General features: G+C 45.5%; 1 protein-coding gene across 15 annotated transcripts in view; it reads left to right on the top strand.

The window, feature by feature from the left end:
- CALN1 (calneuron 1) overlaps positions 1–17,755 on the top strand; it is a 529,301-nt gene that overhangs the window by 329,412 nt on the left and 182,134 nt on the right. For all 15 annotated transcript variants that reach the window (XM_072837564.1, XM_072837563.1, XM_072837571.1 and 12 more), the window contains one exon: positions 10,882–10,994. In XM_072837564.1, the coding sequence (XP_072693665.1) occupies positions 10,882–10,994 (113 nt within the window). The remainder of the gene's footprint in view (positions 1–10,881; positions 10,995–17,755) is intronic.

The raw sequence follows: 17,755 nt of genomic DNA, 5'->3' as shown, positions 1-17,755 counted from the left end.
TCACCCCCCATAATATATTTTCCAAATATCATGTTTGCCTACATAAAATGAATATACTAATATGCTACTTTTAAATAACACACAGAGGAGTGTACTAAGTAAAAAGTTCATACTATGCAGGTTTTGGCTTTCTCAGTACACAATGACCTTTCTTTTCTGCCCTTTCCAGTTTATGCACCCTGCTCTTTCTTATTTATCATACTGTATGTAGGCACTACTCCACTAATATATTTTATTTTATTTTATTTGTCCACTAATATATTTTAGACTTTATAACACATACCCCCAAAACCAGAAGTTAAAAAGAAAGAATACAAATATATATGGATGAAGCATGTAATATTTTTTCTGACCCCACAGATGTTCTTGAACATCCTTTGCTTTCCTCTCACATTGGAGACCACTGTCCTAGATCATATCAAATTTCTCTTCTTTTTATTTCTGAAAAATTTCCTTTTTCATAGCAGATGCACATTAGTGGTTCCTTGTCTCTCTTCCCAGCTGAACAAATTTCTAGATGGTGTTGTCTTCCAAGTTCATACACTTGACTTTCTTACTTTGCTATGGTCAATTGATAGTTCCCATTCGAATGTAAAGTGTAAATAAAAGCATCTTTTTCTATTTTCATGCTCCTGTATTATATAGTATATGTAAAAACTTTTTGCTTAGTGTTCAGCTCCCATGGGAAATGGGCTTTCCAGATGCTGAGATGCTGGGTTGCTGGAGGCAGGCACACTGCTCTGGGTTGTCTGGGCCTCAGTTCTGCTTTTACCAATGAAGTGATGATGGGATGGTTCAGGAACTAGGAGCCTGGGTGGCTCAGTGGGTTAAGCATCCGCCTTCAGCTTAGGTCATGATCTCAGGGTCCTGGGACTGAGCCTGGCATCAGGCTCCCCACTCAGTGGGGAGTCCACTTCTCCCTCTCCGTTTGCTCCTCCCCCTCCTCTTTCTCTCTCTCTCTCTCTCAAATAAATAAAAAAATCTTTTAAAAAAAGGAACTAGGAGAGCTTGATGGATATGAAATTCCATGGATAGAAGTAGTGAATCAAGAGACAGTGCTAGTCCTGTCAAAATAATGGCTGAGCCATGGTGCTGCACAGAGTTAAAGCATATCAGATTGAGGAAGGCCCTACCTATGTCACCAGCAGATGTAATATCTATGTTAGGAACTCTGAACCATAAGAAGCCAGCATCTTTTCCTACTCAAGGTGGAACGTTGAGTTTGATAAATTTCTGTGGCTTTGGCTCACTGACTCAAGAACTTAGAATGAAGGTGGAGATGAGTGCAGAAAGGGGCTAACAGCTCCACATCACTTGCCATCAGGGAAATACAAATCAAAACCACAATGAGATACCACCTCACACCAGTGAGAATGGGGAAAATAACAAGACAGGAAACAACAAATGTTGGAGAGGATGTGGAGAAAGAGGAACCCTCTTGGTGGGAATGTGAACTGGTGCAGCCACTCTGAAAAACTGTGTGGAGGTTCCTCAAAGCGTTAAAAATAGAGCTACCCTATGACCCAGCAATTGCTCTACTGGGAATTTACCCCAAAGATACAGATGCAGTGAAACAGCAGGACACCTGCACCCCAATGTTCATAGCAGCAATGTCCACAACAGCCATACTGTGGAAGGAGCCTCGGTGTCCATCGAAAGATGAATGGATAAAGAAGATGTGGTCTATGTATACAAGGGAATATTCCTCAGCCATCAGAAAGGACAAATACCCACCATTAGCTTCAACGTGGTTGGAACTGGAGGGTATTATGCTGAGTGAAGTAAGTCAATCGGAGAAGGACAAACAGTGTATGGGCTCATTCATACGGGGAATTTAAGACATAGTGAAAGAGATTATAGGGGAAAGGAGGGGAATTGAGTGGGAAAAATTAGAGAGGGAGACAAACCATGAGAGGCTTCTGACTCTGGGAAACAAACAAAGGGTTGCAGAAGGGGAGGTTGGGGGGGGAGGATGGGGTAAGTGGGTGACAGGCACCAAGGAAGGCCCTTGAGAGGATGAGCACTGGGTGTTAATATGATATGTTGTCAAATTGAATTTAAATAAAATATTTAAAAAATAATATGATTTTAAGTAAAATAAAAAAGAATGGGGCTAACACAGTGGGCTATCCTTAAAAAGTCATGCTTGCAAGGTTAACCCTTGGGTAGCATCTGGGAAATTGGATTTGGGGAGGTATTCCTTCATACCTAGAATGGATCAAGAGTGGCTCACTGTGCCCAAACTCTTTGTATATACAATAGAGTTGATGCCAAACATCTGCTTTCCTTCTGGGAATCTTGAATTTTAGTACACGCCAGGCACAGAGCCTACATGACCAGCCCCTGGTAAAAACCCTGAACCTGGGACTCTAAGGAGCTTTCCCATTAGACAGGATTTCACACATGTTGCCACTACTGAATGCTGGGGGAGTTAATAAGGATGTCCTGTTGACTTCACTGGGAGAGGATTCTGGAAGCTTGTTCCTGGTTTCCTCCAGACCTCACCCCATGCATCTTTCCTTCCTGATGATTGTGCTTTATATTCTGTTGGCAGTAATAAATCATAGTCACCAGTAGAACTATATGTTGTTCTCAGAGTCCTCTTAGCAAGCCATTGAACTTGGGGGTGGGTCTTGAGATCTCCAGTAATCTCCTCTTCCCAGCAGGTTGCTGCTCCTGAGCCCCTTCTATGTAAGAATTCAGATGCTGTTGTTGGGGTCAGGGCACAGGTTTTTCCACCACCACCCCCAGGTCCAGTAATCAGCCACACGATGTCCCTTTCTCAGCAGTCACCCTAGACGGCCCTCTGTGGCATTTCACGTCACTGGAGACTAACTACCTGCCCATTATTGAACACACCCCTTGATTTCCAGATCCTCCCTCTCTCTTGGTTCTACTTTCTGGCTCTTCCTTCCCAGTTCCCTTATCCTCCTCCCTCTTATGTAGAGATACAAAAAAGGTACTCTTCTGTTTCTGTTTTAAATCCCTAAACACAGAAGCAGTACAGTAAGTGCCAAGTTTCCCAGGAGCCCACTGTTCTTCGTGTATTAGCCCAGGCTCCTAGAACAAAATATCACAGACGGGGGGCTTAAAGAACAGAAGCTTATTTCTCTGTCTTCTCAGATGATAGAGATCAAGGTGCCTGGCAGGGTGGGTTTCTGGCAGGAACCCTGTCCTCGCCTTGTAGATGGCTGCCTTCCTGTTGGGTCTTCACATGGCCCTTCCCCTGTGCATGTTCTCCTGGCACCTCTTCCTCTTCTCTCTCTTTTTTTTTTTTTTTAAAGATTTTTTATTTATTCATGAGAGACACAGAGAGAGGCAGAGACACAGGCAGAAGGAGAAGCGGGCTCCCTGCAGGGACCAGGACCCCATGATCCTGGGCCAAAGGCAGATGTACAACCACTGAGCCACCCAGGTGCCCTCCTCTTCCTCTTCTTGTAAGGATATTAGTCCCATTGGAGTAGAGCCCACCTTTATGCCTCATTTAACCTTAGTTACTTCCTTAAAGGCCCTATCTCCAAATGCAGTCCTATTGGGGGTTAGGGTTGCAATGTATGAGTTTTGGGGGGATACAGTTCAGTCCCTAAAACTTTATAAGAGGTTGAGTTTGAAGCGTTAGGCAAAAGAATTTCATTATTTCATTGGAGAGAGTTGATGGTGGGCTCTGGGCTTTCTGTAACCTTCTTAGAGTGGGAAGAAGGTTTGATCTAAAGATCTAAAGTTTGATCTAAAGATGTTTCCAAAGAGCCATTTATAGAGCTTGACCTGTGTTTACTGGATTTTAAAGAATGTAGGGGCTGGTGTTTGCACCACATATGAAACACCTACAGGCCTGGGCTGGAGCTGGAGCTGCCGTCTGATTTGGGTAGCCAAGCAGAGACAGCCAGGCTGCATTGGGAATAGTGCCTAACATAGGGGCAAAGAAGCAGTCAGTTTTGGGTTGCCTTGAGGACCATCTACAGGGCCAATAGCATTCCAGTGGAAGGAGAGACCACCAGAAGGTGAGGGGTCTCATAACCAGCCAAAGGGGAGGGAGAGCTAAACCGCTTGGAGGAATTGTAGCTTGATGTGCCTCTTTCCCTTACGCCTCCATCTTGGCCATTTCCAACCCAGGGGAGGCCAGAAACCACAGCTGGACACTGGGGAAGGAGGTGGACCTAGGAAAGACTGAAGAAACAAACCTATTCCTCTTCCCTGTCGCACAGCCTAGCCTGGGTCAGGCCCCAGTCCAAGGAGGGAGGAAGATGTTTTCTACTAAGGGAGGTCTGGAGTTCTGGATTGGTAGCCTGGACTGGACCTCTAATTCCTTAGAGCCAATATCAAATCTACAGGACCAGCCCAGTGCTTGCCCCAAAGCCAGGAGGCAGCTGTAAGACAGGAAGCCGTGAACAGGGAATTATGAGAAAGGAAAGTGATTTCTGCTTGTATCCTGTGGAGTCCAGAACATCCAAGACACCAGCTTCATGGGCGCTTCTGAGGCCCTTCGTGGTCTTCCCTTCTCTCCTTCTCCCTCTGCTCTTGATAAATTCATACAGACCCATACTAGAGATGGAATTTCTTGTCTCATTGTTTATTTTTTTGAGTAGGTTCAAAAATCAAAAAGTATAAGAAAATATACAGTGAGATGTTGTTCTGTTCTTGTGCCTTGCCTACCCAGACTTACCTGTGCAGAGACCAGTAACCGTTATTAGTTTGGGAGGTGGGGCATTTCAGGTATTTTTATGAAAATATTTATCCAAATAGGAAAATATACTCTCCTTGATCCCCTTTTTAATTCAGATCGTAGCATCCATACTGTAATGGTTCTGCACCTTGCTTTTTTTCATTTGAGAATCTATCTTGAAGATCTTAGCAATCTTTCCATAGATCTTGAAGACTTCTATTTAAAAAAAAAATTTAAAGATCTATTTATTTACTTTAGAGAAAGATGAGAGCAAGCACCTGTGGAAAGAGCAGAGGGAGAGGGAGAGAGAATTTCAAGCCAACCCTGTCTTGAGTGTGGAGCCTGATGCCGGGCTTGATCTCATGTCCCTGAGATCACGACCTGAGCCCAAAGCAAGAGTCAGATGCCCAACCGACTGCATCACTCAGATGCCCCAGATCCTGAACACTTTTAGATCTATGTTTGTAGCTTTTAGGCACTCATCTTCCAACTTGCCAGCACCTCAAAATCAGCATTTCCCAAAGACCTGCTCTCCCTGATTTTTTCATTTTTCCTAATTAGCCCCCCAGTCTGCCCATTATCCCAGACTCAAACTTCAAGGTCACTGTTGCCTCTTCCCTGCCTGTCCTTCCAAGTCTTGTTGGTTGCACCAGAAATGTCCTTCCCCTGGATCCAGTGTTCTCCACACCCCTCTTTCTACCCTGGCCCAGCCTTCTTCTACCGTCTTACGGAATGCCCTTTCCTAAGCCACCGCTGCCCCTTCCAGACAGCTCCATTACCACTGATTGCCCCTTTCAGCTTCTTAGAATCCTTCTCCCCCTTTTAAGGTTCACTTTAGGCTCACTGCCAAGCCCTTGAGAATTTCTTAACTCGAGCCTTTGCTCCTGTGCTGGTCCTGTCTTGGTACATCACTTTGAAATCAGTCAAAGTCAGTCACTTGATTTTGTCCTGGGGTAACAGACTGCAAGCTCCTGGAAGGTAAGCTTGTGCCTTATTGGTCTGTCTGTTGCCCCATAAGATACGGCCCACTCACCTGGTCATTTACAGGTGTGCTTTTGGAATGTAGTTGATTGATTGGATTTGAGTCTCAGAAGTTTTTGTCCTTCTCCTAACCTGTCTCCTTTTCCTGTATATTCCTTTCCTTCTTGACAGTGATTTTTTATTATTGTTTCACGTCATTGTGAATGTTTCAGCTGGTTGGTCCTAATGAATGCTGTGTAGTCCTGGTCCTCCCACAGCGTCCTGCCCTAGTTCAAGTGCTTTAGTGTGATTTACATGGCAGTGGGAGCAACAGGACGGTCCTTAGCAGGTTAGCTTCCTGCACTCCTTCCTAAGTGGATCATGGGATTTGGCAGCTTAAGGAGGGAAGGATGAGGCCTGGTAGGAGTGAATGCCACTCTCTCCTGCTACAATCACTTGCTTGCTTGAGATTTGTAAACAACCACATGGAGTTTTGCATTCAGGGTCTGTCACATTCCATGAAATGGGGTGGGTCTGGGAAGCTGCCCACCTTTGTCTCTGGGGCATGAGAATCCAGAATGGCCGTCAGGTACCATGTTAGGCCTGGGCAGGCCTCACTTATTAGAGCAATTCTTTTTAGTGGAAGAGGTTTCAGATGCCTGCAGAGTTGTATGTGAGAGGCTTGGGTCCCCTGGGAATTGACTGTCCAAGGAGAATCACCAAAGACCCTGCCTGCAGGCAGAATGGCAATTTGGGGGAAAAACGGCCTTTAGGCAATGGTCGTTTATATTAAAGCCCCTGAAGGCCATCTCACCCAATTTCCCACTAAATTCCTTCCTAAGTGGCAAGATAGGAAGACATATTAAACTCTCAAAGTTTGCAGACACATACAAGCCTGTGCTGGGACTAACGCCAGCATCTTATGCACAGGGGAGCTGGTACACCGGGGAGGCCGGCCTCAGAGGTCCAGAGCTGAGTCCCCTTGCTGGCACACACGAGCTGTGTAGCCATGATGTAGTTACTTTTAACCCCTTCCCACTTCCGTTGTCTCTCGGATACAGTGTGCTAGAGGAGAATCTGTTCCTATTGCTGGGGTAGAATCAGATAAGATGATAAATGCAAAGCTCTGAGCTCAGGGCCTGGCATTTAGCATGTGTTAAATAAATCCTTCCGATTACTTATTAAGATTCTTCTAAATGATTAAGAAAGGCCTCTAGTGGTTGACCTGAGGCCCAACAGGTAGACCAGAGGGAGCAATTTATATTTCACTTTGCCTCTATGTCCCAGGCAGCCATTGCACTCCCCTGCAAGGTAATGCTGGGGTCCAGAGAAAGAGTATTCCAGACAGAGCCCATCTGTGACCCTACTTCACCAGAGGCCCAGGTGTCTGCCCACAGTTTGTCCAAGTGTAGACACAGTGGAATCCCAGTTCTGTTCCCCATGTGAGTTTCTGCAGGCTACTAAACCTCTCTGTGCCACAGTTTTCCCACCTGTAAAATGGGCCACTGGAAGGCTTCCATGAACTGGCGTATGGGTGTCTCTGTAAGCAATGCCCACCACAGCGTGAGTGCTCAGTAAAAGGTAGATAGTTTGATCATCATCAGACTTTCCAGACCTGCTTCTACCTGGACTGGTTTTCGTGTAAGGGACTTAATGTAAAACCTCCCTTTGAGGTTCTGTCTGTCTCACTTCTGGGATGGATGGAGTCAGGGGGAGGGGACATGAAGACACCCTTCTGGGAGCAGTGTAGATAGCTCATGAGATGTTCCCAGTTCTGTTTGGCCATTAAACTAGGATCTGTTGAAGAGAGCTTTTTATTTTTCTAGTCTAAATCTGAATAGAACCTTGTGCTACTGGTTGGACTGGGGTTGAGCTGTGCATTGGGGTGAGGAGTCTTCATTTATAGCAGGTCTGCAGAGAATGTTCTCTGTACACACACACTCAGGAGCTGGAGCTGAGCACATCCTAAGAGAGGTGTGGGGTCCCACCTAGACTATTTCTGCAACTGTGGGCCTGCGGGAATCTCCCTTTGCTCCATAACAGTAAAAAAAAAAAAAAAAAAAAAAAAAAAGGCAGGGGGCTCATATTTTGATCCCCAAAAATCTGAGGTTCCACATGTCCTTTATTAAATAGCACAAAGCAAATTCTCCCACAAACTGGACCTCCTCTAAGTCACAGAAAGTCTGTGCCAAACCACCTGTCCTCCTGCACTGCAATTGGCATTGCCCGTGGGACCCTGAGCTCTCCTTCCCCAGAATTTTCTCTCTGGCCAAGGGTTGGAGTAGTGAATGGGCTGCTCCCCTAATGGGGTCCATCATTTCTGCTTGTCAGCTTTGAGTGTGGTGTTCTCAGCCAAGGGCACCATCTGTGAACACTCCCTGGTGACTTAGACAGCAGCTGCACTTAGACCCTTGAAATACACCAGTTCTACACCGCTGCACTCCCATCACTCTAGGGGGAGCTTTCAGAGAGGGGAGTGATCTCCCTCCTCCTATCCGGAAGGTGGACTGTCCAAAGACAGTAGCCCTATTCTCCTCGCTCTGAGAATCAGGTGCTCTGCTACCTTCTATGGACCACCCCTATTAGACTCCAGGTGAGAGACAGCAGTACTCCCTGCACCAGGGCCAAGAGCTTGAGTGACACAGCTTGGTGGATATATTTTAGTTAAGGTCTCATTAGGGCTTCCTAAATAGTGATCCATGCCCTTGAGCTTCCCAGCCTTTGTGAACTGTTAGATGTTGCCATGGGTGACAGACATTTGGAACGATGCTCACTGCTTACAGAACACCATTCCAGAGGGAGGGCTGGGGAAGGAGATCTATAGTCCTTGGGCCATCTTCTTGTCCAGTGTCTCTGGACCTCTCTCTTCTTCCTCTTCTCCTCCATGTCCCTCTCCTTCTTTTGCAGAGTCACCCCACCACCAGGAGCATTTGTTTCCCTAGTTGCCTTATCCCGTGAAATTTTAATAGTGCAGATATGTTGTATATCTGTTTATGTACTGTGGCCCAAGGAGGGCCACAAACCATTGTAATATCAAGATTGTCTGTCTCCTAGGAATCCATTTTCACCTCATCAAGGGTGATAACTATTTCTCTAGAGAATGCATATTCTAGTCTGAGACCTTCGGGCCATCTAGCCCTGAATGAGCGGGGGCGATTTGGGGTGAGCAGAGGGTCAATACAAGTGTTTAACGAGCGTGCTCTATCTGAAACTTGGAGCTACATAGAGCTAGCTCAGTGTGAATGCCAGGAACGGTGGGCTTTTCTTTTCCTACAGCTTCCAATTTCCTGCTTTCACAAATACTGGATGACTATTTTGGGGCAAATGTATCAGTCTGCATTTAAGAGAGTTTCTTTGCCTTGTATTTTTGGTAAAAAAAAAAGTAGTTATAGGTCAAAAGGCATCAGAATGTTACAGCATCTTAAATTACTGTCAATCGGTATCCGGGAGGAGTGGACCAAGAAGGCATAAGAGAGCCTATCTCCTCTCTGTATCTCCACCAACACTGGGCAGTATTCTTTCTAGAAGTATTGGCTAATTTGAGAGGCAAAATGGTACCTCAGTGATGCTTGATTAGCTTCTCATGATGGCCAGAGAGGGTGGAATTAATTAATTAATTAATAATTAATTAATATCTCAAAGGTGGAATTGAATTAGTTAATTTCGAGGGTGGAATTTTAGATGCCTCTATCCTGTTGAATAGTGAGAGGAAAACCAGTGTCCTCCAGTAGCCCAGTGACTGCCCCATCCATTTGCTGCTAAATTTTCCTTTCCTACTGACTTGTCACTCCTCTCCTACCCCTTTGGATTTTTTTTTTTTAATCTACACTGCAGTGTGTTTCTGGACTTCTTTTTCTGAATTATTGGCATCTTGATGATGACATCTGCTCAGCTTTTTGAAACAGGTTTTGAATGAGAGCTCTTTGAAGGTAGTTGCACTCTGGGAGTGGATTGATGTGTGCACACTTTGGCAAACTCATGTGTAGACACCTGGGCCATCTGCACCAGTTGGGCTAACATGTGGTGAGCTCTTGGGGGAGACGCCCTTTTGAGCAGTTCTAAGGGTGCAGAATGCCACACTGATGAGTCACCAAGGCTCAGGCAGGACCTTGAAGGTCTGTTTTTATCTAAGTTGGCTCAAGTTCACCGTACTGGTCAATATCATGAAAGATGTGGAACTGCGCAAAGGAAAAACAAGCCAGAGATATCATTCATTCATTGCATGAGTACATACAAAGTGCTTGCCATCATGTGGAATATACAAAGAAGTTTCAAACTGGGTCCCTGACCTTGCAGAACTTACAAAGCAGGTGGGAAATAGGTACACAGATCAGTGACTGAGATACAGGCTGATAAGTTCTAGGACAGAGGCACATGAAGGTAGATGGAGAACAACTCTGTCTAGTGAGATGAGGGTCAGAAAGAAAAATAAAAAGAGAACATTATATTTAAGTTCCATCTTAGAGAATGAGATGACGTTCATTAGGCAGACAAGTCGGGGAAGGCATCCTGGATGGAAGGAACAGCATGTACCAGAGGCATGAAGTTCTGAAAAAAGTATGGCATTTTGTGCAGAGGTGGGGAGTAAAAGGCAGCGAAAGGGGTTTGAACACCATCCTGAAGCGATTTCCTTATTTTGATCAAAGATGCCATTGATGTTTATAAAGCGCGATCAGTTATGCTTTGGGGGGAATAAACTACTGTATGGGAGACAGAGTGGAGGTGAGAGTGTGAGAGCAGATAGCCACTCCACTGGTAAGGTTGTAATTTTAATTCGGTGCATTGATTCTTGCAGACATTTTCCCACCATGATGGTGATTGAATTAACAAGGAAGAAAGAGCAAGCGCAGGCTTGGAAGAGGTGAAAGATGTGACGTCTCAGTTTATGTGTGGGTGACAAGGATGAGGAGGTGTGGATGAAGCTGCAATTTCTATGAAATTTACAGCTGGGCCAATTGAGGCCGGACGGTACAGCAGGTGTGAGGGTGGCCACTTGAGTGAGCGGTGCTGGTCGGGCACGGAGGTATAGACCTACTGGCAAATAGTTAGGCATATGTGTTACTGAATGTACCAATATTGCCAGTTTTTTGTTCTCCCCCTTGGTATTTTAAGAATGTTGGACCATTTTCAGTAAAGCTGCCAGCTCTTCATTGGTTGAGGTCACGCCAAGGGGAAAAGCTTGATGGTGTTTATTTCATTGGGCGCAGTAGGTCAATTTCAACAACATTTCAACTCACATTTATATTTTCTCCTTCCAGGGGATGGCCAGGTGGACTTTGATGAATTCATGACAATTCTTGGGCCCAAACTGGTGTCTTCAGAAGGTCGCGATGGTTTTCTTGGAAATACAATAGATAGCATATTCTGGCAGGTGAGTATGAATTTTTAAAAAAATCAGATTTGACAGTAAACATGTGCCTGAGACTAACTTTTGACTCTGAATTGTTGAGCTTCTGTTCAGCGTGTGAAGATCTCTTCTGAGCTAGGGTGACATATGTTCCTAGAACTGGATGTGGAAGTAGAGGTCCACACTAGATCCTCTGAACAAAGTATCAAAACTATACTCATTTAAAGTTAGGCTGAGCTAACTATCTCCCTATATAACCAGAAACAGTTATCCATTTGGGAGGAAATATACTCCACTTCTGATACACAGAAGTTTTTTTCCTGGGGGCACTTAGAAAGTACACTGTTGGGACTGCCTGAGCCCAGTTCTATCCCTGGTTCCAAGATATCCTTGTTGAGAGGAAGGCCAGGTTGCCTCATGTGTTTAGATCCTATCAATATCCTTTTTCTTAATAGGACAGAATAGTTTTATCTAAGAGTTTGTGTTAGATGCCTCTCAATTTGTTCCTATTTCTATCTCGTAAGATCTCTTAAGACATTTCAAATATTTACACTCAAATTGTTAAGGTGCTACAAATCATTTTGATATTCATTCTTTAGTCTTAATAGGTGACTATCAGTTCATGATTATGGAATTTGGGCAATGGGTTGTGAACCACTATTTTTAAAATTTGAGTGAAATAATTTGTCAAGTTAAATTGAATTGTTGGTTATACATGTAAAGCATCACTCCAGTACAGTGCAGTTTTTTAAATTTTTTGATGTGTTTTTTTTTTCTTAACCAAAGATAATTCTCTAATCTAGGTAAACATTACAGTTGACATGTATCTCTAGTCTTATTCTGCTACCTATCTTGCATGTAACCAACAAGCACTTGGTAAGAACACATTACATGCCTTATAGTCTATCACTGGGTGTTTCACAAAAGACATTGAAAACATAATCTTGGCTATTTAAGTTTGGCTGGGGAAACACTTTTAAGAGAGAAAAAACAGAAGAGATTCTTGGTGTGATGGTTACCAGACTAATCTCTTGAAGCCTGGGACTTCATGGTTAGCATCCTCAGCACCTCACACATTATATACACTAGACTCTCAATAACTATTTTTTGAATAGAATGAATAGCAGTTCCATAAGGGAGACAAATGTGGTCTTGAGGGGTCAGATAAGACTTCAGGAAATGGGAACACTTGCTTCAAACTTTGAGATATGGCAGGGAGTGACGAAGAAATAAAAAAGGAGTTCCAGGCTTGTCACGATAGGTTTGAATAGAGTGGAGACCATAAGCACAGGGTAATCATTGACCATGATGAAGGTTTAGTCTGCCAGGCTTTGCTGGCAGAAAGGTTTTAGGACATGAGCAAAGAGAAGACTTGAGATGATCCCAAGGTCCCTGAATGGCAGGGGTAGGGTCATGGAAAAAAGAAGTCTTTGTGTGGATTTGAATTCTAAGTTGGCCATGTTGACTGTAAGATGAGGGTCCAAAAACTAAGAGAGGGAGGCAAGTCCATGGCTAGATGCATGCAGGGATGGACCACAGATGAGAGCCCAGGGCTGGAAATCCGGATTTATTATCCATCAGAGCTGGTGCATGAAATCATAGGCAAGGATGAGCTCACCAAGAAAAGCTGCATAAATGAAGATGAACAGAGAGGCAGGACCTGGCTCTGGAGGACATCCAGGGGCAGGGGAGAGTGACACACTAGAATGTGTCCTGAAACTGCCTCCCCAAACTGTGGTTATGATCGGCCCTGCCCTTCCCCAGAGAAGGACTTCCGTGGTTCTACTTGCCATGTGACGAGAATATTTCACTGCTTATGTAACCCTTCAGGTGTGACTCAATACTTGGAAGGACATACAGGTAGGGGCCTTTGGCAGAAAGGAAAAATGAACCCACAGTTAAGAAGATGGGGAAACATTGTTTCTCACCAAGCTGTGTTCCAGCCCAAACAGATCCACTCTGGATAAACATTTGGGAGCTCTTTCTCTGCCTGATTTATTTCGTCTCGCTTGTGCTTTATTCCCCACTCTCAGTGCTCTTTCTACCCTTTGCCTCTGCCTTCATGGCCCCCTGTAGTCTGGAATAATGCTACCTGCCTTCTGGGCTCTGAGCATTCTTCCTGGCCCTGGAGGCCAAGGAGCTCTAGGTACTTAACCTCCACCTTAAGTAGAAGCCTCGTATATCTTCCAGATGCTTCATAGTAGAACATCTACACAGCAAGGAGATATTTCTCCCTATATCTTGACTGCCTCTACCATAATTCGGACATGCTATTATGTCCACAAAGTCTCTGTTTTTGCCTTATTAGAGACCCTCTTCCTCACCTGGGGAGACAAACAGGATGGGGAAAAGCAAATAAAGGGGGAAAATGCCATTCTGAAATATTTAAATGAATGCAGGGACACAAGGCTTCCATGGCAGTGGTTTGTCCTGCTGGTCCTCATGCAGCTCAGAATTTTATGACTAGCAAAGGAGAACAGAGACATCTATCAATTCTCAGTAGTCAGCTGTACCCTCCCACGCTGCATCCCCACCCCCACCCCCGGTCTATTCCGAGACAGCATGAATAAATTGTACTTAAAACGTCCAGAGCATCCGGTTCTTCCTGGAAAAAAAGTTCACATTCCCAGTGCTTGAGTGATTTTTTCAGGTTTAAAAGAAGGCTCTGTGTGTGTGCGTGAATGTTCGTATATGCATGCGTATGTGTGTGTGTTTCCTTTGTTACAGTGGTTGAAGATTTATAGAAGAAAAGTCGCGGAATGAGGTCTTTCTGCCTCTGAACAGACAGGGGCATATTGATATCGGGAGGTACTGACACTCCAGCGGGAGGAGATGGTTTACTTAAGACACTCTGATGAGGCTGCTCACCAGGGACAAATTCAGTTTCTTGTAGATACAGATAGGATGTTATACTTAGCAGGGCACGTGAGTGACCTATTTGCTGCAAAATATATTCGCTGTAGCTTGTGATGTAGAACAACAATAAAGATGTATGATATCATGGTTCCTGTGGGTCACGAATCGGAAAGCAGCCAGGTGAGTGGTCCTTGCTCGGCGTCATGAGGTTGCAGTTAAGATGCTGGCTGGGGCAGTGGTCATTTGAAGGCTTGACTTGGGGCTAGAGGAAGTGCTTCAAGGTAGCTCACCCATGTGGCTGGCAAGGTGACGAGGGCTGTTGGCAGGAGGCCTCAGGTCCTTGCCACATGGATCCCCCAGCCCCTGCAGTGTTGCTTGAGTATCTTTATGATGTGGCAGCTGGCTTCCCTCTGAACAAATGATGCAAGAGAGCACAAGACAGAAGCTATGGTGTCATTTCTGGCCTCCCCTTGTAAGTCAAACCCCATCATTTCTGGAATACCCTCTTGGGTACGTAGCCCGTCCCCATTCGGTAGGGGAGAAGAACACCTCCTGGTGAATACCCAGAGGCAGCTGTCGTCAGGACCCATTTTGGAGACTGGCTTCAGCTTCTGGCCCGACGTTGGCCCCACTGCCTTGGCTTTCCCCAGCCTTTGGTTCCTTCTAACCTCAGAGGAAAACTGACTGTGGCTGTTTTCTGTGTTCTCAGAAGTGATCCTAGAAGGCACTAGGCTCCTCTTGCTAATTATTTTTTTTTATTTGTAAAGATTTTATTTATTTATTCACAATAGACACAGGGAGAGGCAGAGACACAGGCAGAGGGAGAAGCAGGCTCCCTGTGGGGAGCCCAATGCGGGACTCGATCCTAGGACCCCGGGATCACGCCCCGAGCCAAAGGCAGAGGCTCCACTGCTGAGCCCCCAGGTGCCCCTCCTCTTGCTAATTAAATCATCCTCCTGTGCTCCCTCCTCACCTGCGTTATAGCCCACAGTGCCAAGAGGAAAATAAAAGCAACTGGGATCTGCAACAACAGCTATTCATCCGTTGGTACTTATCCCGAAAGTCAGGAGCCCCTGGCTCTTTGCAGGAAATTGGTATCAGTGAAGGTGGGGTGGAATTGGCTACTAACGCAGCCTCCTTCCTGAGGAGGAGGGTCTGAGGGCCATACCCCAGGGTCTCTGCCCTCCCAGGGTACGAAGCCCTCTGGGGTGAGGTTCCCAGATTTCTTGGCAGCCAGTTCAGAGCCTCTCCCTTATGTGGCAGGTAATAACTGCTGGAAATTTTTATTATATTCTTGCCCTTTGTTCATCAGGTTTCTGTGTGTTTGCCACTACTGCAAGTGACATTCTTGGGAAGGAAATGCGAAAGGGCGTTTGAAGTCAGCCTTAGGACTTGGTGTGTGTTGACCATGGAGAGGAGGAAATGGAAGGGCTGAAGGGGGCTAGGGCTCAGGATGGGATGGTTTTCATGTTCAGTGCTTTGGGTTGATTGCACCTGCAGGGAAGTGGGGTCCTCAGAGTCTCTACTGTTCTGCCATTCATTGGTGCTCCACACCCTGACTCCACTTGCACCCAAGAAGGGGGGTCCTTAATACAGGAGATGGCCCTGCTGGGAGGGGACAGAGCCCAGTTTCTGCATCACAGGCTTACCTGAGTCACCACAGCAACCCTTTGTCTGCCTTGTCTTCCCCGGGGCCTCCAGCACCGTGCAGCACTGTTCTGCAGCAGGTTTGCAGATAGCACGCAATAGAGAGGATCATGGCGAGGATCATGGCAGATGGAACAGCTCTTACAGCCCGGGGGTCCAGCCAACATTTCTGTCAGACTCTTCTCCCTCTGAAGAAAGAGAGATGAGTCCCGTATTGGCTGGGAGAGCTGAGATTTGTTTGTCTTACTGGAAGGTGTAGGTGAAACACCTAAGGCTCCTTTGCTACCGATTTTTATCGTATCACAACCAAACCTGATGCATTAAGACCTCATGAGTTTAGACTTTCTGTCTTAAGGAATAAAACACATAAGTGTCTAAGCAAACGAATCAGTTCACTGGATGCTGCGGGGTGCATGGGAGTGCATCCGAGGCTAGAGGTCAAGAAACAGGAAACTCACATGGGCTCCCTGGTTTTTGTGCATGCTCCTGAGTATTGGCTGAATGTCCTGAGCCTTGCTTGCCTATGCATGTGCAAGCTGGTCACCGTCATAGCTCGTTTATCTCACAGCTATGTGCAATATCCAAGACACTGAATTATCCTCACATAAAAATGTGTGGGACACCCACCCCCGGATTTGGTCCACATTAAGGCCTGCCATGCTGACTTCTCCCAACTGCAGGCCTGCTCGGCTTCATTTCCAGCTGTCCACTCCTCCCCATCTGGTGGGAGAATACACAGCAGATGTAGTCAGATCCCTACAGCTGCTCCCCAGGAATCTCTCCAGGCTTGGCCTCTGTCCCTCCATCCCAGACCCTTGCTCTGGTCTCATGTCTTCCATGGCATTCCATTTCTACTATGGTCCAACTCCTGATTGCTGACCTGTGCTCTGATCCAAAGGCCACTCCTTACTGGCCTGGGGCCCAGGGTTTTTGCTTAGGCCATGTATGTGCTGGTCCCAGGGATACAGCTGAGACGAGCAGGGCACTGTGCTTAAAATTCTTGACTCATGGGCAATTGAAAGCACTTGATGTTCCATGCTCGTGACATATGAAAGGAGCACTACACAAAGCTACATTATGATCCGGATCTGTTATGCATAAAAGTACGGGAAAAAAGTATATCAAAATGTTAACAGTGATCTGTCATGTGTGGTAGGATGATGAGCGATCCCATCTTTCTGTATTTTCCAAAATCTCGACAGCGGGCATGAGTTAATTCTAACATCAGAGAAAGAAAATTAAAGGAAAGAAAATGAAATTCCTAGCAAGTCAAGACCCTATTAAATATCTATAATTCAGGGGTATCTGGGTGGCTGACTGTTTGAGCATCTGCCTTTAGCTCAGGTCATGACCCCGGGGTCCTGGGATCAAGTCCCACATCGAGCTCCCTGCATCGAGCCTACTTCTCCCTCTGCCTCTGTCCTTGCCTCTCTGTGTCTCTCATGAATAGATAAATAAAATATTTTAAAAATATATCTATAATTTTTTCATCTGTAAAACTGGAGATTACCTGGCCCATGAGGCTGACTGTTGGTAAAACTTGCAGGGCAAGCAAGCAAACAAATAAACAACAACAACAACAACAACAAAACAGAAGAAATCATAGTCCATCATGTAAGGTATTTGTTGCAGGGGGCCAAGGCCTAGAAAACACTGAGATCTTCACTGTCTTAACATTAAGAATAAATTGCATTGCAGGAGGCTGAGTCTCTCTTCACATCAAATCTGGCACCAACAGGATCTTTCTCCCCCCAGTATTTTGTCAATGTGCCACTCTATCAGTTTTGGATCTAAAAACTGCTGCTCCCTAGATCTTAATCATTGAACAGAACCTAAATAGCTTTCAGAAGCGGTGCCCATCACAAGGCCCATTAGATTGACAGCTAGTGCTTGAATTCCCAAAGTGATTTCATTTGTGAAATATGGAGTATGGAAAGCATTAGCATCATCAGCAGAAGTCTTGAAGTGTGGTTCCTGAACCAGCAGGACCAGCATCACCTGGAACCAGTTAGAAACGCAAATGTTAGGGTGCCACCACTCACTGAATTGGAAAGTCAGGGGGGTGGGTCCAGCAGCCTGGGTTTCAGTGAGCCCTGCAGATGACTCTGACGCTCACTCTGGTTTGAAAGCCACTGAAATTTCAGGGAGCCTGGCATCTGGTCCCACTTACTGGTCTGAGCCAGACCTTTGTAGTTGGTGTTTCTCATATTTATCCATATTCATAAGTGTTAGTCTATAGGTTTTAACTGTTTTTAAAAGGTGGAGAAATCATATGTCAATAG

This window comes from Canis lupus, chromosome 8 (assembly GCF_048164855.1).
Source record: "Canis lupus baileyi chromosome 8, mCanLup2.hap1, whole genome shotgun sequence".
In the NCBI taxonomy this organism is placed as follows: Eukaryota; Metazoa; Chordata; class Mammalia; order Carnivora; family Canidae; genus Canis; species Canis lupus.
Note: the sequence above shows the minus strand (reverse complement) of the source record. Positions and strands in the feature narration are given on the sequence as shown.